At 43.2% G+C, this 23,241-nt stretch overlaps 1 protein-coding gene across 3 annotated transcripts in view; it reads right to left on the reverse strand.

Moving 5' to 3' along the window:
- Positions 1–23,241, reverse strand: part of SHISAL1 (shisa like 1) — a 118,856-nt gene that overhangs the window by 26,134 nt on the left and 69,481 nt on the right. For 2 of the 3 annotated variants that reach the window (XM_056517432.1, XM_056517431.1), the window contains exons 2-3: positions 15,407–15,515; positions 3,600–3,813 (exon numbers count right to left, since the gene is read on the reverse strand). In XM_056517432.1, coding sequence (XP_056373407.1) covers positions 3,600–3,813; positions 15,407–15,482 — 290 coding nt within the window. In that variant the 5' untranslated portion in view covers positions 15,483–15,515. The remainder of the gene's footprint in view (positions 1–3,599; positions 3,814–15,406; positions 15,516–23,241) is intronic. The other variant, XM_056517434.1, reaches the window with a different exon arrangement.

Below are 23,241 nucleotides of genomic sequence, written 5' to 3' on the forward strand. Positions count from 1 at the left end.
CATTGTGTCCATATGGAGGAACTGTGTGATGTCATCATGTCCATATGGAGGAACTGTGTGATGTCATCATGTCCATATGGAGGAACTGTGTGATGTCATCATGTCCATATGGAGGAACTGTGTGATGTCATCATGTCCATATAGAGGAACTGTGTGATGTCATCATGTCCATATGGAGGAACTGTGTGATGTCATCATGTCCATATGGAGGAACTGTGTGATGTCATCATGTCTATATGGAGGAACTGTGTGATGTCATCATGTCCATATGGAGGAACTGTGTGATGTCATCGTGTCCATATGGAGGAACTGTGTGATGTCATCATGTCCATATGGAGGAACTGTGTGATGTCATCATGTCTATATGGAGGAACTGTGTGATGTCATCATGTCCATATGGAGGAACTGTGTGATGTCATCATGTCCATATGGAGGAACTGTGTGATGTCATCATGTCCATATGGAGGAACTGTGTGATGTCATCATGTCTATATGGAGGAACTGTGTGATGTCATCATGTCCACATGGAGGAACTGTGTGATGTCATCATGTCCATATGGATGAACTGTGTGATGTCATCATGTCCATATGGAGCGAAATCTCTGAGAGGCATTCAGAAGTTTTGGTTATTTAACGACAAACTAAGCTTGTTTCCTATAACATTGCTGCCGGTTGTGTCAATAATCTCCGTAATATTGTAGTTTTGCATTGAACATTGGGATCTTGATGGAGTCATTTATTTTGTTGGTCACAGTCACATTTAATATGAGAAGCGCCAATTACATCTAAAGCTATAACAAACAGCCATTCTCAATGAATGCAATCTTCAGCAATTTATTAATCTCCCAGCCTGTGGCTTCCCATCTGCTCCTTGTAAATAACATCTGTCTGTCATATAAGAAGCTTTCTCAGCTGACAGGAGGGAACAGAGGGCCCATCACTACAGAATGAGAAAGAGAGAGAGAGAAAAGGAGGGGGGCACTTACTTATCTTCATTACATTTATTGCTATAATTCCATGTCCATCTACTTAGCAATTTTTAGATTGGGGAGGGAGTCTAGGTTATCATCATGGAAAGTAAAATAATTTGACGCAAAGCTGCAGAAAAACAATTTTTAAGTTCCCTATTAGGAAAATCTAATCTAAATTTAATAATGGGGCTTCCTCCTTCAGGATCCTAATCTACAAGCCAGATGGCCAAACAGTTAACAAATAGCATCTCTGGGGGACTAAAACATCCATCCATGTGTAATTCCTCATTTCTCCAGTAGTAGTGCTGCAAGGAAACTCTTTAAATAAAAGAGAAGACCTACTAGATTACTGGAAGAGCAGAAATGTCTCCCAAAAACCATACCCTGACTCCCTCTGGGACCGTATTTGTTTAACAGTCTGGTTTTAGTGTTGGTATTTTTAGTGGGTCTGATCAGGGGTCTTCATTTGTTAAATAGGTCTGGTCTGGTTTCCGTATATAGTTAGGGGTTCTGGTCTGCTGTCTGTATTTCTTTGGTGGGGAGTCTGATATGGTGTCTCTGTTTTTTTTTGTGATCTAGTCTTGAGCCTGTAGTCATTTTGGGGTGTTTAGATGGGAGCAAAATGTATTTTAGAATCCTGGTATGGGGTCTCTGCTTGCTTAGTTCGTCTGGTTAGGGGTTGGTTTTTGTGTTTGAGGTCTGGTCAGGGTCCTAAATTTGCTCCTAGGCTCTGGGGTCTGGATTTGTTTATGGGGTCTGTATTTACATTTAGGGATTGTGGATTTGTCTAAGGGCTGTGGTCTGGGGTCTACATTTGGTTAGGCATTCTTGTCTAGTGTCTGTATTTATTTTGTTGTCTGGTATATAGAATCTGTATTTATTTTGGGTCTGGTCAAGGTTATAGCTTTTCTTCGAGGGTCTGGGGTATGGATTTACTTATGTAGTCTGGTTGTGCATTTAGAAGTTCTGTATTTGTTTAGGGGGTCTGGTCTGGGGTCCGAATTTGGTAAGAAGTTCTGATCTGGTGTCTGTATTTATTTTGTGGTCTAGAATGCGGTCATTGGTGATTTTGAGGTGTTATGAGACCTTAATGTATCTGGGGTCTGTATTTGTTTAAGGGTTTGTCTGGGGTCTTTGCTGTTGAGGGGGTTTGGTCAGGAGTCGGTTTATATAGAAGATTTGGTTCTGGTCCTAGATCTGGCTTCTGGATTTTTGTAATGTCCTACAATGGGTAATACCCTAGGTAGTGTAAGTGCATATTGAAGTGTGAACCCAATTTACCTTACAAATTTCTCCATCCACCATTTTTAGGTAATAGGTCCCAATGTGCAACCCCAAATAGGGATAATGATACAGTAAAAAAAAAAAAAAAGTTTTTTTTTTTTAACTACTTACCACTGGAAAATTTCATATTAAAAATTGTAAGTATTCATATGTACTGTGTAAGGCAAGCTGGAAGAGTATAAATTCTGGCAGTAATGGGTTACTTCCTGCAGGCGGGGGAGATAAAAGTGGAATCACAGCAAACAGCGAGCTTGGGCCCCGTCTTGTGATTCCGCCTTGTTATTTGGGCTCCACATGGTTGCCATGACAACGGCCTAATAGATGGATTATAGATTTATTTATAAATGGTATTAATTGGATTCTGGAATTGAAATGGAAATCAGTCTGTGCACGTTTGGGCGGTATGATTTTAGTTAATCTGCATATGAAGAAGCAGCCATATAGTCGTGGTAGAGTAACTGTCTGTCAGCAGGATTGTAATGCAGAACAATGGACGAAAGGAGCCGTTTGATCCGTAACCTTTTCATCTTACTTTTTTTTTGTTGCTTTTATACAGTTTTCATTGTACTTGTAGAACCTTGGAGCTGAGGAAAACCATCCTTTCGGAAGCGGAGGTGGAGGAAATCTACTGTATCCAATTTTCTTTGACTGATAATCCTAAATATTTCATAATCCAGCAACCCACTGATTCCACCCCGAAACCACAACCAGTAATGAAAACGGAGGGGCAGCAACACTCTGACAGCGCCTTTATAACAGTACCTACAGGCGTCATCCCTGCTTCCTTAAATGGGTTAAACTTCAGGATTAGAATCAGTAGCATTCTGGAGCTGCAGAGAAGGCCTCATTTTGCCAATTGGTGAGGGACATATTGTAAGCCCTTCACTTATCACACAATCAACAATGAAAACTGTTGGCGATCCCTTTCAAATAATAATATTACATAGTAATATTTCATAGAAAAAACAGACATACTGTATTTTGCATGCAGTAACATACCTTACCACTGGGTGTGCTGTAAAAAAAATAGCTTCATAGAGTAGATGGAAGCTCACAGCACTGTCATTATGATACAATACCCTAATGTACCCTCTACTGGCAGAATTTTACTCTTGACCCCTTCCATGCCACGTACCATGGACCTTGTACCAAGTTCTTCTCTACCTGTATGGGAATATGACAACCCCCTATCCTGCGAAGTTACAGAGGAACCCATGTAGGTCATATTCAATGGAAAACAGGTTATAAATCCTTTCTGTATAATGGGAATATTTGACAAAAAATTGCAATCCCTCTGAGATCATATTCAAATATTTTGAGAGAGATGGTATGGGGTTCACTTACTTGTGCATATAACCATTAGCACCCAAGGTGAGATTCATCTGCATGACGTTCTGGAATTCTGTCTCATTACAGCAGTACTTGAAGACGGTGTTGTTGTGGTGACAGCACAAGACGTAAGACTTGTTGTCTGAAAGGCGCGGACAGTGGAATCCAAAGTGATATCGACCTTTGTGGTCTGTATACGGTTCACAAACTCTGAAGTGTGCAGAAGAGGCTGTGGAAAACAATATGATAAGATATCAGAATGCAGTATATAGTGACACCATATTTATGTTATTTCAACTTATAAATGTACTATATAAAATATATTTCCATTGCAATACCATGCCTAACCACACGGTGTGCTGTCTAGAGTTTTAGGTTCTAAAGTTAGGTGGAGCATAAATCTCTGTCTTAAGACTCTGCTCATATTATGAAACAAAGATAGGATCTGGATTAGCCCTGATGGATCCATGTATGGTCATGTTGCTGGTGTGAACAGGATCTAACACAATGCTTTGGGGCATTAACAATTGATAGACTAGTTTAGTGCTGTCATACACATTAACGTCATGAAGACTAATGAAATTGCATAGAAACTTTCAGAATGATAGAAGGTTCATCTGTTTTTAAGGATGGTAAAAGAAAGGTATACAAATTGAAGTTGCAATACTGCTCCTGACCACATGGCGCACCCTCATTCAGACAAGTGCTGTACAGTACTCTATATGGCTCCAGCTAGTGGAAGAAATAGGAAATGCAGTAACTTTTATTTTCTAAAATTCAATGCAATTAAATGAAATTAGTATTCTTCACATATAGAGTGCAGTTATGGAAACCACAAGTAGGTGTCCAGGATGCAGGGGCATCTAGACCAGTCTTTTACTTAAAGGGGTACTCCACCCCAAAACATCTAATCTCCTATCCAAAGAATAGGGGATAAGATGTTTGATCGTGGGAGGTCCGGCCACTGGGACCCCCCATGATCTCCCCGCGGTGGCGTTCTGAACATGGAAGCCTAGGGCTTCTGTGTTTGTGATGCCATGCCATGCCCCCCTCCATTCATGTCTAAGGGAGGGGGCGTGATGGCAGCTGTCACACCTCCTCCCATAGACATGAATGGAGGGGGTGTGGCGGCTGTAGTCGCCAGTCATCCAGCATGGAGTGGAGTTCACTTCATGCACCAGATGACTGGGGTACTGCACCGGAGATCTCTGGGGTCCCCAGTGGCCGGACCCCCGAGATTGGACATCTTATCTCCTATCCTTTCAATCGGGGATAAGATGTTTTGGATCAGAGTACCCCTTTAACAATGGACACCACTGGCTATGCTATACTAGTGAAAAACTGTTTAGTGGTACCAACCCTTCTGGGCCTCAGCTGCTAAAAAGAGAAGGCTATCATTCCTCTGATTCTTCTGCACATAGTAGAATGACTAGGAGTAACCATTTCAGTTGTACGTGGCCCAAAATCAAAGTTATGAATCCACTTGCATGTTAGTTTAAAAAAAATATTTTAAAAAAGTGGACCCATAAGTTCCTCCGGACTATGAACAGCCGATAACCATGTGTTAGACGACTGGCCTGGGTCCAAGTTTGAGTCTCGTCTGAACTTGATCTTCAGCTCCCACATCTTATCCATGGATGTTTGATGCGGTCACATCAAGGAAACTTTCAGTAACATCCCAGCCACTGACTGTAAAGAGACAGGAAGGTCTAATACAAGACACATGTGGAAGACGCCAAAAAAATTAAATAATATGCGCTTTAGTGTTTGGTGGGGACTTGATATGGATAAACCCAACAGTTCATCTGAAACCAGAAGATCTTGTTGTCCAGTTAGGCCAGTAGGGTCGTCCTGAATTGGTTCTTTCCTGGTTCCAAATATTTGCACATAATAGATCGCCTAATGGTGCCCAAAAGGTCTATGAAAAACATATTTCCCAACATTTCAATGCCAAACTGAAGACAAATTTAGGGGAACATGTCATCAGAAAAGGACCTATTGTTTAGATCATGGTTTTATGCTAACCAAATTTTTGGTTAATAATGAGGGGGTGGGGCTATGATGTCACAAGCTCCCGGTGCCAGCTTCAGCATTCGGAACAGTTAGTTCCAAACTCTGAGCAGCGGAGTACCTCTTTAAAGACCTTTTGTAATATGGTTGTTTAATATTTTTTTTAATATTTAATAAAGAAAACGGCTCCTTAAAATCCCACCACTAGGGGTCCCCATACCTACTTGGACACTAACCAGTCCTGCAGCAGCATCAGGTTTGTCCATGAGTCATGGATAAGAGATGATTCATGGACAAGTCTGCATGAGCAGACACACCAATCACCTCCCACCACTACAAGGGAGGGACACACCCCCTCTCACCACACACCAATCACCTTCCACCACCACAAGAAAGGACACACCCTCTCCCACCACACACCAATCACTTCCCACCACAAGAAGGGACAAACCCTCTTCCACCACACACCAATCACCTCTCACCACCACAAGGAGGGACACGCACCTTCCCCTGAGAGGATTTCTAACACTGTGAGGTAATGAAAAGAGGAGTTGATATAATATATATATATATATATATATATATATATATATATATGTTACTTAGTACCTGATCCTGACCATGTTCATCTAATTTTTTTTTTTCAAGTTCAAATTTTTATTGATTTCAACAGTAAATCGTACAAACAATCATTAGAAGAGGGTTAACCATATGAGTCGAGCAGATATCTGAAGAAGGCAAAAACATGCTGTCTGATCAGAGCACCACATAGCATATTATCTATGGCTACGGTGCGGGAATATGACCATATCCTAACTGGTAGCGTGGGAGATGGCGTCCTAGTCACATATCTTTTCATAGAGACCATATTTATCTTGGCAACAAGACATAATTAACAAAGAAGAATACATAGACCACAACATATGGTCCTAAGTCGTAGATCGAAAAGCATCTCAATGTGGTGGTATTTAGACCTCTGCTCATCTCAAGCTAGGGGAATGAAACCGGGGCAGGAGTGGGGAAGAAAGGGGGAGGTATGAAAGAGAAGAGAAAAAAAAAAAGGGGGGGGGGGTCCCTGTCCTAGTAAGAAGGGGAAAGTGGGCAGGGACAGAGAGAGGATAAGAGGGAAGAGAGGACACAAGAACATAGGTAGGATCAGTGGGACAAGTGGGCTTACCTCGCAGGCCGGCTCGGCTTCTCCCCCCCACGGCAGTTGTGCAGGCAGTTCAGTAATTAATGGGAAGGGTCATGGAGAGGGGTGTGATACGTGGAGTGTGAGGAAAGCACATCTATGGAACTGTTGGGGTCGCATATGGGCTCGGGTTCAGTCAGATGAGTGGAGGAGAATTCCTGAGAGTGTAGGAAAACAGTCCAGGGATGCCAAATGGCTGTGTGGCGTTGTATGTGGTTGGTTGTGTCCGCAGTCAGTTCTTCCATTCTGTGTATGTGGGACACTTCTTTTAGCCAGCTCGAGATCGTTGGGGGGATCACTGATTTCCACAGTCTAGGGATGACAGCTCGGGTCGCCATTAAAAGAAAAGTTATCAGTTTCACAGTGTTTCTAGGCATGTTGGGAGGTAATATGGACAGAAGGACAATTTCTGGTGTGAGGTCAAGTCGTACCGAGGTGATACGCGCTGTCACATCCGCCACCCCCCTCCAAAAGCCCATAATAACAGGACATGTCAGCCAAACATGGATCATATCCCCTCTGCCAGAGGCGCATCGCCAGCACATATCTGATACACCCTGGTAGAAAGACGCCAGTAGAACCGGGACTCTGTACCAACGGGTCAAGATTTTGTAGTTAGTCTCTTGAGCCTTGCATGAAACAGAGCTCTTGTAGCAAGAAATGAAGGCCCTGCACCACTGGTCATCAGGGACAGGGTGACCCAGATCTCTCTCCCAACCCTGTTTAAAGGGAAGGGGGAGGGCGGTTACAGCTTCTAGGATGGTAGAGTAAAGGAGGCTGACGGAATGACTAACGGGATGGTTGGAAACACATAGAGATTCAAATTTAGTCAATGGCCGATGAAGGCGTAATTTATGTTTTATCGACTGGTAGTAATGGCGCAATTGCGTGTACTGGAAGGTATGTGTCACCGTGGGGAAAGTGTCTGGGAGAATTTTCTCAATGGCTTGCAAGGATGTTTGGGTGGTAATGGCACGGAAAGTAAGTGTGCCTGTGCGTGGGTGGCCTAGGAATCGTCTGCTATGTTGCGCTGGGGGAAATGTAGGGTTGTTCAGGATGGGGGTCAAGGGGCCGTCTTGTGGGAAGAGTCCCAGTTTGGTCAAATAGGCCTTACGGGCTCGATGTATTGAAGAGAGTACCGGAGGGAGTGGCAGGGCTTTTTTCGGAGGCGGACTACAGCGAAGTCGCCACAGATATGCCATTAGGTCACAGCCTACTACCAGGCCCTCTAACCCCACCCATTGCTTGTCGTTTTGGTGGTGACAGCAGTCCAGAACTCTGGTCAATATGGTCGATAGGTGATATGATAGGTAGTCTGGAAGTGCCAGGCCTCCTTCTCTCTTCTTGCGAATGAGCACATGCCTAGGCAGTCAGAGGTGTTTGGAGGCCCATACAAAGGAAGACTGCATTCTAGAGACTTCATTGAAGAAGGATCGAGGGAGGTAGATAGGCAGACAAGAGAACAGATAGAGAAGTCTTGGCAATATGTTCATTTTCATAAAATTTACTCTACCCAACCACGAGAAGTCTTTGTTATTCCACCTCAACAAGTCCCTCCTCAATGAGTCCAGTAGGGGCGGGTAGTTGAGTCTGTAGGTGTGTGATAGATTAGCCAGCACTTGGACACCCAAATATTTTATGGATGTAGACTGCCATTTAAAAGGGTATATCGACCTCAGATGTTGTACTACTGAGGTCGGGAGAGTGAGGTTGAGAGCTTCGCACTTGGATGGATTAAGTTTATAATTACTAAATTGAGAGAATCTTTTAATTGTCGCCAACAGGGAGGGAAGGGAGGTGTGAGGGGATGAGAGATATAACAGCAGGTCATCAGCAAACGCTGAGCATTTATAATGGTTTGATTCAATGGTGAGCCCTTTGATATCTGGCTTTCGCCGGATATCAATCAGAAGGTGCTCCATACATAATACGTATAAAAGGGGAGAAAGGGTGGCAACCCTGACGCGTACCATTACAGATACCAAAGGGCTGGGATAGGCGACCATTTACACAGATTTGTGCTTGGGGTTTAGAGTATAGGGCCATTATGCGGGAAAGCATGGTCATGCCAACGCCTAGCTGAGACAGTGTGGCTGACATGAAGCCCCAGTCCACCCGATTGAAGGCCTTTTCGGAGTCAAGGGAGAGAAGGAATAGAGGGAGTTTCCTCTGGGTTACATGGTGAACCGTCGAGAATGTGCGGAGGGTATTATCCCTTGCCTCTCTACCTCTAATAAAACCGACCTGGTCTGGGTGGACAAGGGATCCCATGTGAGAAGACAGTCTATTGGCTATCAGCTTGGCAAATAATTTAGTGTCAGAATTCAGGAGGGAGATCGGTCTATAGCTCGGGCACAATAATGGATCCTTGCCGAGTTTGGGCAGTACGGTGATATAAGCTCTTAAAAAGGAGGGGGGTAGAGATGAGGATACTGATATGTCATTGAAGGCCTCTAATAATACGGGAGAAATATTTGGTTGTAATACTTTGTAGAATTTTGCTGTAAAACCGTCGGGGCCTGGGCTCTTACCAGACGGCATGGAGGAGAGAGCGGTCTCCAATTCCACAGTAGTAAACGGCATCTCCAGTTCTTGGGTAGCTAGAAGGCTAAGGCAAGGGAGGGCTGTATCCGAGAGATATTTGGATAGGGTCACGGGTTCGGTACCCGACGAGTCTAGGCAGGTGGGAGGGGGTAGGTTATATAGGGATATGTAGTATCGGCGAAATGCCTCAAGTATGTCCGGTGTAAGCAAGCAAGCAGAGCCCCCTGCATTTCTGACTGAGGGAACAAATAAAGACGATCTTTTCTCCTTGAGAGCGTTAGCCAAAAGTCTACCTGCTTTGTTCCCCCACTCATAAAAGAGGCGCCCGTGAGCTGCTTGTAAAATTTATACTTGGAGGACAAACTCACCAGGAGCTCGCTGCAAACTTGTATAAGTTCTCTCATGACCGAATCCTGCTGGGTTTGCTTATGTTGTGTTTCCAGGGTCAGTAACCTTTCATGTAGGCTCACTAGCTTCGCCGACGCTTCCCTCTTCAGCCGGGCACCATGTTTGATCAAAACTCCTCTGAGTACGCACTTTAGCGCTTCCCATTTAATCATGGGAGAGGAGGTATCAGTCGAGTGATCAGAGAGGAAGTTAGCGATAGTGGCCTTGAGATCCTCAAGGCATACCGTGTCTCGTAGGAGTGATTCATTCAGTCTCCAAGAGGATTGCGGCCGCGACAGGGAGGGGAGCATCAGCGAGCAGTAGATAGGTGCATAGCCTGACAACAGTCGTAAGCTTATATCCGTGAAGACCACGGACGGCAGTAGAAAGTGTGGGCAGAAAATGTAGTCGATGCGGCTATATGACTGTCTAGGCGGGGAATAGAACGTAAAATCCTTATCATGAGGATGAAAGGTCCTCCATGTATCACTTAGTTGCATTTCATGCAAACGTCTTCTAAGCACTCTAAGCTTGGCATGGGAGATAGTGGAGTTGCCCGAGGATGTATCCAGGTGTGGGAACAGCGGGAGGTTCAGATCTCCTGTAAGGAGAATCGGGTCATCTAATTTTTATGCCTCTATCACCTATATTTTTTTTTGTGGGATCTGACAAGTACCCTTTAAGGTCACTAAAATGGCTTTAAATAGAGAGATGATTACACCCCCCCCATCCGCTGCCAGTATCTGTTCATGGTATCAGACTCCTTAGTACAAATGGAATTTGAAGTGCACATTAACATTGGCTATGATATAACCTTTCCACATAGCGGGAGCGTCCATGACAATATAATGATATCATGTCATTTTCTAAAGTAAACCTATTCAAATGCTTCTAGTGAAAAAAAATTGTCCTTTTTGCCTTGAAGGATTAACCTTTACATTGAAAGCTTTTCAAACCCATTAAACTTGACATTCTAATCTCAAGTATGTCGCCTGGGGAATTGGGGGTAAATAGTTATCTTACCATCTAATGGAGGGAAAATGTATTGTGATCTTTGTTGTTATAATCAAAAAAGGTCTATTAGGTTATTTAGTCACCTCCAATAGGGACATACTTCTACTGGAGCTTTAGAGGGGTCATGCTGTATTGGGGTCCATGCGTGGGCATCCACCATGGTCAACTGGTGATTCTCTGGTGGGCTAGTCCAAGCCAGTGACCCTGCTGTGTTTTTTTTTGCCTGGCAGGGATGCTTCAGTTGCCACTGCTCTTTCTCTTCTTCTGCTCATCATTTATGCTCCAGCCATCACTGCTCTTCTTCTTCTCATCATTTATGCTCCAGCCATCACTGCTCTTCCTTCTCTTCTGATCAGCATCTTTGTTTCAGTTACCTCTGCCTTCTTATCTGCCCACCACCCATGCTCTAGCCACCACACCACTACTACTCTTCTGTCTGTCACCCATGCTCTAGCCACCACTCCTTTTCTGCCTGGCACTTATGCTTTGACTGCAGCTGCTCTTCCTCCTCTTCTGCCTGGCCCTATGGTCTAGCTGCCACTACTCTTTTTCCTCTTCTGACTGGCACCTAAGCTCCAAATGCAGCTGCTCTTCCTCCTCTTCTTCCTGGCACCTATGCTCTAGCCACCACAGCTCTTTCTCCTCTTCTGCTTGGCACCTATGCTCCAACTTCAGCTGCTCTTCTTCCTCTTCTGTCTGGCATCTATTCTCCAGTCACAGCTTCCCATTCTTTTCTTTTGCCTGGCATCTACGCTTCAGTTGCTACTGTTCTTCCTTCTCTACTCCATTGCATTTATGCCTCAGCTGCTATTGTTCTTCCTTTTCTCCTGCATGGCATCTATGCTTTAGCCACCACTGCTCTTCTATGGCTTCTACCCGGAATCTATGCTTTAGCTACTGCAGCTTTACTGGTAGGCCCTTCTCTGTTCTCAGCCAGCAGTGCTGAATTGCCTGGCACTCTGTATTATCAGCTATTGTCCTGGGGTTTTTAAACGGGTACTCCACTGGACTCCACTGGAAAACATTTCTTACTGGTGCCAGAAAGTTAAAAAGATTTGTAAATTACTTCTATTTAAAAATCTTAACCCTTCCAGTACTTGTCAGCTGCTGCATTTCCATTGAGTTGTTCTTTTCTGTCTGGCAACAGTGCTCTCTGTGCAGTTCCAGGGACAAGCAGAGATGTCAGCATAGTAGAAGAGGTTTGCTATGGGGATTTTCTTCTACCCGAGACAGGTGTCATCAGAGAGAACTTAGACAGAAAAGAACAAGTCAACTTCAGCAGCTCATAAGTACTGAAAGGATTAATATTTTTTAATAGAAGTAGTTTACAAATCTGTTTAACTTTCTGGAGCCACTTGATTTATATATATATATATATATATATATATATATATATTCAACCCATCCATGTACAGTAACAGCTGTTGCTTCAAAAGAATACTCCAAGAGTAGAAACTTTGGGATTCCCTGTGGGAGAGTTTGTATCTCCATGAAGGTGTTATGGGTGAAACATTTACAACCCTGCTTCTCAGTTTAGCCCTATGCTAATTCCATCGCCCTATTCTGGAAAGCCTTGGATCCAATGGCCTCTCATTAGAATGGGCAACCATCACTCATAGGGTCTACTTTATAATGGAAACATCATATAGTTTTTTTCTACGTGTTCTTTTCAAGGGAAGGCACAAAGGAACACCATTTCCCGCACGCTGTGAGAATCAACTCGCTTTGTTTCTGCAAATTTTCTGCCGCGACTCCTTTTTCATCTATCCTACGCCTGTATCATCCAAATGGGAAATGAATGAAGCCTAGCAGACGGTGGTGACTGATTTAATCCTTGCAGCCAGAAGAGGAGATTCATTTATATTTTAATTATGATTGAGCCAATTAAGTGGCTGACACGAGAGAATAGGGAAAGATGGGACTCCACCAGACGTTAACCTACATACCACTTAGATGGGTCAGCACGGTTTTCGTGGAAAGTCAGTACAATGCTATTTTGGTCACGAGGTCACCTCTAGCCTTGCTGTGTCCTCGAGATCTCTTGTGATGGATGAGATACAACATGACTTCATCCTACATTAACTTCCAATGTTTTATTCAGCAATTCCATATATTTCAGTCATTATGGAGAGTTAGGGCTCGTGAAAATTGTTTATGGCTTTGGAGTTTTCCAAGGGATTTGGCAGGTTATCAAGAACTTCCACCGCTTTGGAAAAGTACGAAACAAAAAGTTCTCTGCGTTTCCTGAAAGAGAAGTAACAACTGTCTAGGTAATGGAATTATGTTATAATATAAGGGGCTACTAGCTTCACTTAAAGGGGTAATCTGCCGAAAAACATCTTATCCCCTATCAAAGGGATAGGGGATAAGATGTGTGATCGTGGAGGGTCTCCAGGAAATGTATAATTTCTTGGTAAAATCCAGTGCCTGTCCACGCTGTGAGGATAAAGTGCTCAAATTTTTCATCTCCAAAAAGGAGTTTTTGATTTTTGTCAGAGGAAAATACCAAGGCTGGACAAGTGTCCCTCTGCAATACACTAATCTCTTTAGTTTAAGTGCTGGATGGCTGCCACGTCATCAGAGATTTTTCTGCATTCGTGATGACAGGCCACACCCCCTCCATTCACGTCTATGAGAGGAGGCGTGACGGCTACGTAGTAGCCGTCACGCCTCCTCTCATAGACGTGAATGGAGGGGCGTGGCGGCTGTAGTCACCAGTCATCCAGCACGGAGTGTAGTTTGCTCCGTGCACAGATGACTAGGGTGCTGCGCCGGAGATCCTTATATATGTATCCTGTGTTGTGTCAACATATATTCAACACACATTAAAAAAACAGAGAGGAGGGGGTTACAGAGTAGCCTGCAGTGAAAGATTAGCCATGTAAAGTGAGGACACACCCTCTCCAGAGCGCAGGATAACAAACCAAGTGAGCAACTGAAAGAAAGTATTTGTGAGAGAAATATAAGTGCTAGACGCATACAAATATATGTACATGATTAGGATTAGTTACTGAGTAACATATAACTTTTCTTTGTGAAATATGACAGGTACTCAACGTTTTTTTTTTGCTATAAAATCAACATTCAGTCTTCTTAATTGAAGTGATGTAACCCAAAGTGCATGGACCCCAATGTAAAATCAGTAACCCCCATTTACCACATGCCCTATACAAAACTGGTCTCTATGATGTGGCCTTTTGGCACCTTAATGGAACCGGAGCCAATTGTTTTCTACGAACCCCCTATACGTACGCCTCCGATCAGATGTATACACAGTAGTTCAGATCATGTACAAAGGTGAATGTGGAGAATAGTAAACTGTGTTCCGAGGATCCTATTACGTACACAGTAGGGTCTGCAGATAGTTAGCACCGTCCTCCTTGTACCGGCTCTTACGCCTCGCCCTAATTACATCACATGTGGTTTTAATCTGAACAATTTGTAGTTGCTTAAAAATTAGTAACAAACTTTAGAGCGAGAAGTCTTTGGTTTCCACATATTGTATTAATCTGCAGTCTGGAGGCTGATGGTTAAAGGGGTACTCCAGTGGAAAACATATTTTTTTTAAATCAACTGGTGCCAGAAAGTTAAACAGATTTGTAAATTACTTCTATTTAAAAATCTTAACCCTTCCAGTACTTATCAGCTGCTGTATGTTCCAGAGGAAGTTCCTTTCTTTTTGAATTTCCTTTCTGTCTGACCACAGTGCTCTCTGCTGACACCTCTGTCCATTTTAAGAACTGTCCAGAGTAATAGCAAATCCCCCATAGCAAGCCTAAAATGGACAGAGGTGTCGACAGAGAGCACTGTGGTCAGACGGAAAAGAAATTCAAAAAGAAAAGAATTTTCTGTGGAGCATATAGCAGCTGATAAGTACTGGAAGGATTAAGATTTTTAAATAGAATTAATTTACAAATCTGTATGACGTTCTGGTACCAGGTGATTTGAAAAAAAAAAAAAAAAAAAGTTTTCCAGGGAAGTACCCCTTTAAATAGGGTTGTATTACAGAAACTCCATATGTATACTATCACCGTATCATATCTACACATCAATATGGCACTAGTATGACTACAAGCAGTGGCATAACTATAGGGGGTAGAATGGTAGAATGTGGGGGTCCCCAGCGGCGGGACCCCCGCCATTAGACATCTTTTCCCCTATACTTTGGATAGGGCATAAGATGTCTAGGTGTGGAGTACCCCTTTAAGGGTTATTCTCGTGGAATATCCCTAAGAAATGATCATTGGGACCCCCAATATATGATGATTCCGCAGTGTAAGTTTTGCTCTACCTTACCACCGATCTCTGGGACCCCAATCACTTCCCCAATGGCCTCCGGGACTTCCATCTATCATGAGAATGTAGAATATGCAGCAATGACTTAGGGTTCCATGTTCTTCTAAGTGTTCCCCGCAACGGGGCACTCTCACCACCAAATGTACAGTGAACTGCTCAGCCCCAAGAGTATGGAAATGGCTGCGGTTCCCCACACCCCCAGGTGACCTGAAGTGCCGTTATATCTCGAAACAGTGTTAAATCAGTGATAAGGCCTCTTCATTCTAAGGATCAATGGGGATTAAAGAGTTCGGACCCTTACTGACCATATCCTAGTGATCTGACATCACTTTCTCACATGGGAATACCCCTTCAAGAAAATAGTCAACATTATACTTACGTGATTTACCTTTAGAAGACATTACCAAGAGAAATAAGATGAGACCGTTGAGATAGCGATGAGCCCAGCTAGTCATCCTTTTGCTCTCATCTGTCCACTAGAGAATCACCTGGAACATAAGAAGAGATATACACATTAGATATGGTGGAAACTTCTTTTCCCGAACACAGATATTTATGGCTAAAGAGTTGGAAGATTGAAACAGGACAAAATTATTAGATGTAGTCAATGGGTCTTTAGGTTGAGTGGTACGACGTGGCAATGGATAGCCAATAAATATACTATGACAAAACCATAGGTACCATGGAGGTCGATGTGCCTGCTGTGGATGCTTAGAAAGGGGGAATGAGCCTTGGTTGGTCTGATCCCCTTTCTATTTGGACAAAAATAATCTGTACATGACTCACATCCCTAGAGTAACAGCATTGTTGGCAAACAACAGGTTGGGGACTAGCCATAGGGTCAAGGAAGGGGAAACAGAAATACTTGGCCATTCTGTTATGGGGAAGGACACATCCTGGGACCATAATTGGAAGCCTAGGTTGTTCTTCAGTATGGGCTACTGACTTGAGATATCACACAGCTGAAACAAGTTCCACAACCAGTCCCTCAACACCCGTTTCTTGCTTACTTGGGTCTATTTCGTAAGAAACTGGTGTTGAGGAGGGACAACCCCAAATCCCCTCTCTTGAAATGCAAGTTAAACAAGGTGTTCCTATCTTCTCAAAATGGCATAGTTGCTGACATTTAAGTGGGTAAAATGGGGAAATTTAATGCCCCTGAAATGCACGTTTTTGAAATTGAGATTGTTGTCAAGTCTTGCTTCTTCCGTTCACTTATAAAGAAAGCCTGAGAGTCCTGCTTCACCCACCCAACAGGAAAAACAGGAAAAACTGTTGGACGTTGTCAATGGATCATTGGAATAAGTGGTACTATGTGGCAATGTGTTGTCCATGAATAAACTATGACAAAAGCATAGGTACCATAGAAGCAGACCATGTGCCTGTTATGGGTCCCTAGAAAAGGGGATGGAGGCCTAGTTGGTCTGATTGGATAAAAAGATTCTTTACATTACTCCAATCCTCAGAGGAACAACATCGTTGGCTGTCCGGGCATGCTAAAAGTTGTAGTTTTGCGACATCTGGAGGGCCACAGTTTGGAGGCCAATGCTCTATAGCTATTGTATGTCCCTCAGCCAGTAGCTTAGATTGTTGGTGGATGAGAATCCCGATCCCTGGATACGAGCGCATTCAATTCCCGGATATACTGTCGGGCAACAAGCCTGAGACTCGTCTTTAATCTCCAAAATACAGGAGTTATACAACAGAATGAGTCACTGTTTAGCAACACGGCTTTTATCCAGAAAATTTCCTTTGATTGCAGATGGCAAAACAAGCCGACAGCCCCATTGTTCTATGTTTATTAACAAAAAAGTGGTTCAGATTTGCCGAAAACACAGAAGACGAATGGTCTGGGGTAAACAAGGATCAGACAAGTGGGACCAGGCATAGAGTCCAAGTGTCTTGGAGCAGCTTACTATGCCTCCCTTTATTAAAGGGGTACTCCGGTGGAAAACATTTTTTTTTAAATCAACTGGTGCCAGAAAGTTAAACAGATTTGTAAATTACTTCTATAAAAAAATCTTTACCCTTCCAGTACTTTTTAGCATCTGTATGCTACAGAGGAAATTTCTTATTTGTCTTGTCCACAGTGCTCTCTGCTGACACCTGATTCCCTGTATCAGGAACTGTCCAGAGCAGGAGAAAATCCCCATAAAAAACCATGCTACTCTGGACAGTTCCTGACACAGACATAGGTGTCAGCAGAGAGCACTGTGGACAAGACAAAAAAGAAATATAAGAAATTTAAAAAGAAAATAATTTCCTCTCTAGTATACAGCTGCTTAAAAGTACTGGAAGGGTAAAGATCTTTTAATAGAAGTAATTTACAAATCTGTTTACCTTTCTGGCACGAGTTGATTTAAAAAAAATATTTTCCATTAAAGAGTGCCTGTCATGATCCGTTAAATTTTATAATCCTCCCATCATGATAAATCACCCCCTGCCTTTATTTTTATTATTTGTTAGTTTTCTACCTTGATATTGCTCTGTATTTTCTGTCAGTCTCAGTCCCTCACTCTGCTACACACAGCCCAGAGCAGTCCAGTGTGAGATGAGCTATGATTGGCTAAGTCTGCACACACCTCCTCAGCATTTCCTGATTTCGGACTTCTGCCAGACCAGCAGGAGTCCAAAGTCTGTGCAAGAGATGGGGGGAAAACTTTTTTTTTTTAAACAAAGTACATTAGAAAGTTTTTTTTTTTTTTTTACCATAGGTAGTGCAAGAGCAAAATTTTTAATAACAGTGCCCATTTAAGCTTTTTTAGATTAGGTAATATGTTGCTGTATGATCAATAATTTATATATTTTACACATCAGTAAGTTAGTGGGGGGGGGTAGTATAGAGGGGGAAATACAGAGCTTGGGGATAAATAGTTTTCTGGTTGCATTCATTATTTTTCTAAAGCTCTTTAATGGTTGTCACCCACCAACATTGAGTCCTGCTCCCTCTGTCCACTCATATAGAGTCCTGCTTCTCCCTCATAGAGAGAGCATGTGAGTGCTACTTTATCTGCCCACTTATTGAAAATGCCTTTTAGTTCTGCTCCTCCTAACCACTCATAGAGAAAGCTGGTGAGTCCTGATTCTAAACTCCCATTCTTCTCCCATGCACTCACAGAGAGAGCAGGACTGGTGAAAGGATTTTTGCCACCCTAGGCAAAAGCCTATTTTGCCGCCCATTGGCTCCACCCTTTAACACGCCCCACCTTACTACTGGGGTGACACACTGTAAAAAACCTCCTCCTCATGTAATCTCCTTACTACTGGGGTGACACACTGTAAAAAACCTCCTCCTCATGTAATCACCTTACTACTGGGGTGACACACTGTAACAAACCTCCTCCTCATGTAAGCTCCTTACTACTGGGGTGACACACTCTAACAAACCTCCCCCTCATGTAATCTCCTTACTACTGGGGTGACACACTGTAACAAACCTCCTCCTCATGTAATCTCCTTACTACTGGGGTGACACACTGTAACAAACCTCCTCCTCATGTAAATTCCTTACTACTGGGGTGACACACTGTAACAAACCTCTTCCTCATGTAATCTCCTTACTACTGGGGTGACACACTGTAACAAACCTCCTCCTCATGTAATCTCCTTACTACTGTGGTGACACACTGTAAAAAACCTCCTCCTCATGTAATCACCTTATTACTGGGGTGACACACTGTAACAAACCTCCTCCTCATGTAATCTTCTTACTACTGGGGTGACACACTGTAACAAAGCCCCTCCTCATGTAACCTCCTTACTACTGGGATGACACATTGTAACAAACCTCCTCCCTATGTAATCACCTTACTACTGGGGTAAACTGAGGTGCAGATTTCTTGGACTAATACCCAAGATTGGTCTTGGACTATTATTACCCTGCCTAACCTAGGGATAGCGGTACTACCGTTCTGGTGATTACCGGGAAAACCACGCCCTGGCGTCACAAACATTTAGGGGTTAATACCATCTGCCCCTGGGCTACAACATCTGCCCCATACACCTCCCCTTCACACTCCGAGACACCACAATTGTTTTTGACCATAAGACATCCAAAGGTCTCTGTAGGGCCTATCTTCATACCTGATTTCTTCCCTGGTTGTTGGACTAATCTATTTTTCAATAAATATTCGAGAAACACACGTCTCTCCTCCTGAACTCGCACCTCATTTAAAGGGGTTCTCCGGTGCTTAGACATCTTATCCCCTATCCAAAGGATAGGGGATAAGATGCCTGATCGCAGGAGTCCCGCCGCTGGGGACCCCCAGGATCTTGCACGCCACGCCCCTTTTGTAATCAGTCCCCGGACGACCACAAAGCCGGCAGCGTGTGACGTCACGCCTCCGCCCCCATGTGACGTCACGCTCCGCCCCTCAATGCAAGCCCACGGGAGGGGGCGCACGCCCCCTCCCGTATGCTTGCATTGAGGGGCGGAGCGTGATGTCACATGCCGCCGGCCTTGTGGTCATCCGTAATCAAACCCGGAGCGAACACGCTCCGGGGACTGATTACAAACGGGGTGCCGCGTGCAAGATCCCGGGGGTCCCCAGCGGCGGGACTCCCGCGATCAGGCATCTTATCCCCTATCCTTTGGATAGGGGATAAGATGTTTAAGCACCGGAGAACCCCTTTAACAACAGTGGGTCCCCGACACCATCATGCCTTGTGAAGTGGCCGCTTACCTCCACATCCAACTAGAGATTGGTGTTGGCCAATTACGGAATGATATGAGCCCACTAGGAGGGATGGGTGTGAGTGGACCCATATCCTAGACATAGATGCATGTCTCATTTATGGCTATTACCCATTTTTGTTCAGATTCTGAGGTTTTGTTGTTTCGCTTGGTCCACCCCATATCCAAAAGTTATAAAAACAATGAAAAGATATCCAACCACCATGGCTTTCCGTCTGCAGTAATAAAGTCTGAATGGTATGAACATTTTATAAGTAAACTGGAAAAATCCAATCTAAGTTGGAGACATTCATTTATATTCCTTTCCGATAAAGTTCCCCCAATCTTGATATTTAAGCTTAAATTCCTTATTTCACGCCTCAGAGTTCTCCTTGTAAGGAGTTTATCTGGGTCACGGTGTGTAGCCACAAAACAAATTATCTCCCCAAACCGTTTGTACGTGATTTGTTATTCTTTTTTTTGTTACCATAAAAGTGACTTTCCGTACTTTTATAGACTACAGATGTGTCTCCAAAATGCTGAATAAATAAATGGTTGTCAGGTGAGATCTAGGGCAACTTATGCTGCATTATGGGACACAAGTAAGCCAAATGCTACTATCTTAGGCCATCACGGAAAATTCACCATTTAAAGGCATACGATTTTCCCAAAAAATTTCTGCATCAATTTCTCACTATGCTGTTATTCAATAGGAACCTTCATTGTTTAGGTCCTTATTTAAAAATGACGATTTAAAGGGGTACTCCTCCTCCCCTAGACATCTTATCCCCTATCAAAAGGATAGGGGATAAGATGTCAGATCGCGGGGGTCCCAATCCTGGGGACCCCCGGGATCTCGGCGAAAGCACTCACCTGTTGAGGCTTCCGGCAGCGCTGGAGGCTCTCATCCTAACGCCTCACGATCACGGGAGATCGTGATGTCACGACTACGCCCCCCGTGTGACGCCACGCCCCGCCTCCTCAATGGAAGTCTATGGGAGGAAGTCACAACAGGTGAGTGCTGCAGCCGAGATCCCGGGAGTCCCCAGCGGCAGGACCCCCGCGATCTGACATCTTATCCCCTATGCTTTGGATAGGGTAGAAGATGTCTAGGAGCGGAGTACCCCTTTAAAACCAAATTTGTTTCTAATTTCCCCCCCCCCCCCCCCAAATTTCCTTTGTTTGAATCTCAAATTTTGGGGGTTTCGTTTAGAGTGAATTGATTACAGAAGCAGGGACTCCTTTCAAAAACAGGTGATCCTGCTCTTCTTCACTGAGGCATAATTGCTACTCGGTCACATTGTTTGAACTGGTCACAAAACTCCCGACCCAGGGCACTCTTCACATGGCTCACTGAAACTAATTTCAGGTGTCTAGTCACACATATATATATATATATATATATATATATATATATATATATATATACTTTAATATCTGTCTTCTTTCATCCTCCCTCGTAAACTCATCATCACTATGATAAGATCATCTCGAGATGGATCATCTAGACCCATAGAAGTCTATGGAGAGAGGAGGGGGAGGAAGAGAAGGCTGCAGAGTAAAACAGAGGCAAAGAGCAAGAGAAAGAGACAGACACACACACACAGAAGCAGCTGAAAGCTCCAGGAAGTATCTAACGCAAGTGGTGGATTCACATCTTACACTGCTCAGTACTGCTTTATAATGTCCTCTATGTTGCTTCTGAGAATGTGCTATAGATATATAAGGGAAGCAGGATTCTCACTTCTGACTCCCTACACTGAGCCCACTCTGAGAGCACTCAACAAAACAGCCAGTGGGTCAAAATAGGATTTGTCCATACTAATACTCGTGAAGAACTGTGGACTGTGGCAGAAAGTTGCCATATTCTAAAATGTTTATTGTGAGATCACTTTTGTTTTGTAAGCACGGAAGCCGTTCTTATTACTTTACCATAGTAACACATAAAACTAAGCAATATGTCAAGTTTAACTAAAAGCATAAAAACCATAGAGACAGACCATGCAGTGGCTATGAGCTCCTCAGGGGAGTGGCCTTAACCTAGTTGGTGTAACTTCAGCCCCTGATGGGGGTCCTAGTAGATTTCTGCTATGGGGATCCCTCTCTTCTATGTGTACCACTGGTAACCCACTATTACTTTAGAGTATTAAGTGATTCCTCATTTCCTAAAATAAATAGCTTCAGTCCAGGACCTCGCTTGAATAAAAGATACCATAAATTTCTGACTAAGTTTTAAAAATCTTAAAAATTACAAAAAGGTTTTATGATAAGGATTTATTAGGGAGAGGGTGGGGGGCACATGACGCAAAATCCGTACTCTTATTCAGGAATGTGTTTATTCTTTGTCCAAAAAAATGTTGTTTTAAGAAGTTTATTTGATACGTATAAATGACATTTTCCATTAAATTATCAACAATTTCTTGAAGGAATTAACCTTGGAGAACAAAACGTGAACTTAGTTATGTCCTAGTACAACTTAAATTGAGTTTAGATGAATTTTAATGAAATTCCGTGGTTTATTTTGTTTACCTTTGACCCAATAGCAAGAGGCCTGGCGCCAAATTCTGATAGATGCAACACTTGGTGCTGACACTGCACGTCATTTATCCAGCCGTGGTATTAATGTCTAAAAGGAAGGACATGTTCCTCATAAAAATTCATCGCAGCTTTTTAATGTCTTGCTTCACTGAGTTGCAAACGTAAAAAATAGGGGTGTACTAACTTATGCCAGCCTAAAAGATGTATGCTTCTACCATGCTGACATCTTTAAAGGTCCTTGAATCAATCCCGTCAGTGAAAAACTCAATTTAGCTGTGTTATCTGTTTTTTTGGGCAAGTTGTGTTACAGTGATAACCAATATGGCAGCCTGTATAGCTTTTTACGAGGATTGTCACTCAGCTTTCTTAGTCTCCTGAATGGTAAACGGAGCCATAGAAGATGAATATTAGAAGATGATAGAGATATTAGAAGATGAACAGCTGGGTGTCACTTAATATAGCCAGCGCTTCAGGTTTGAAGACATCTGGGAGATTTTAAAATGGACCATAACATTTTTTTTGCATTAATCCCCATCCATTTGACTCACAAATAGCACATATAATCCCTTTATTAAATGTATACGAATCACAGACCAGACCCCCCCTTAACAAATACAGACCCTAGACTAGACCCCATATACAGACCACAGACTAGACCCCATTGACAGACCACAGACTAGACCCCATATACAGACCACAGAGGAGACTCTCTAAACAAATACACACCACAGACTAGACCCCCAAAACAAATACAGATCACAGATTAGGCCCCTTATATTCAGACTACAGACCAGACCCAAATAAATACAGGCCACCAGACTAGACCTAAACATATAAAGACTTCAAGCCAATTAACCTAAAAAACTACAGACCACAGACGAGAACCCCTAAACAAATACACACCTCACACCAGACCCCCTAAACAAATACAGACCTTACATCAGACTCTCTAAACCAATATTGAACAAAGACCAACCCCCTAAACAAATACAGGCCACAGATTA

This window comes from Hyla sarda, chromosome 4, assembly GCF_029499605.1.
Source record: "Hyla sarda isolate aHylSar1 chromosome 4, aHylSar1.hap1, whole genome shotgun sequence".
NCBI classification, from domain to species: domain Eukaryota; kingdom Metazoa; phylum Chordata; class Amphibia; order Anura; family Hylidae; genus Hyla; species Hyla sarda.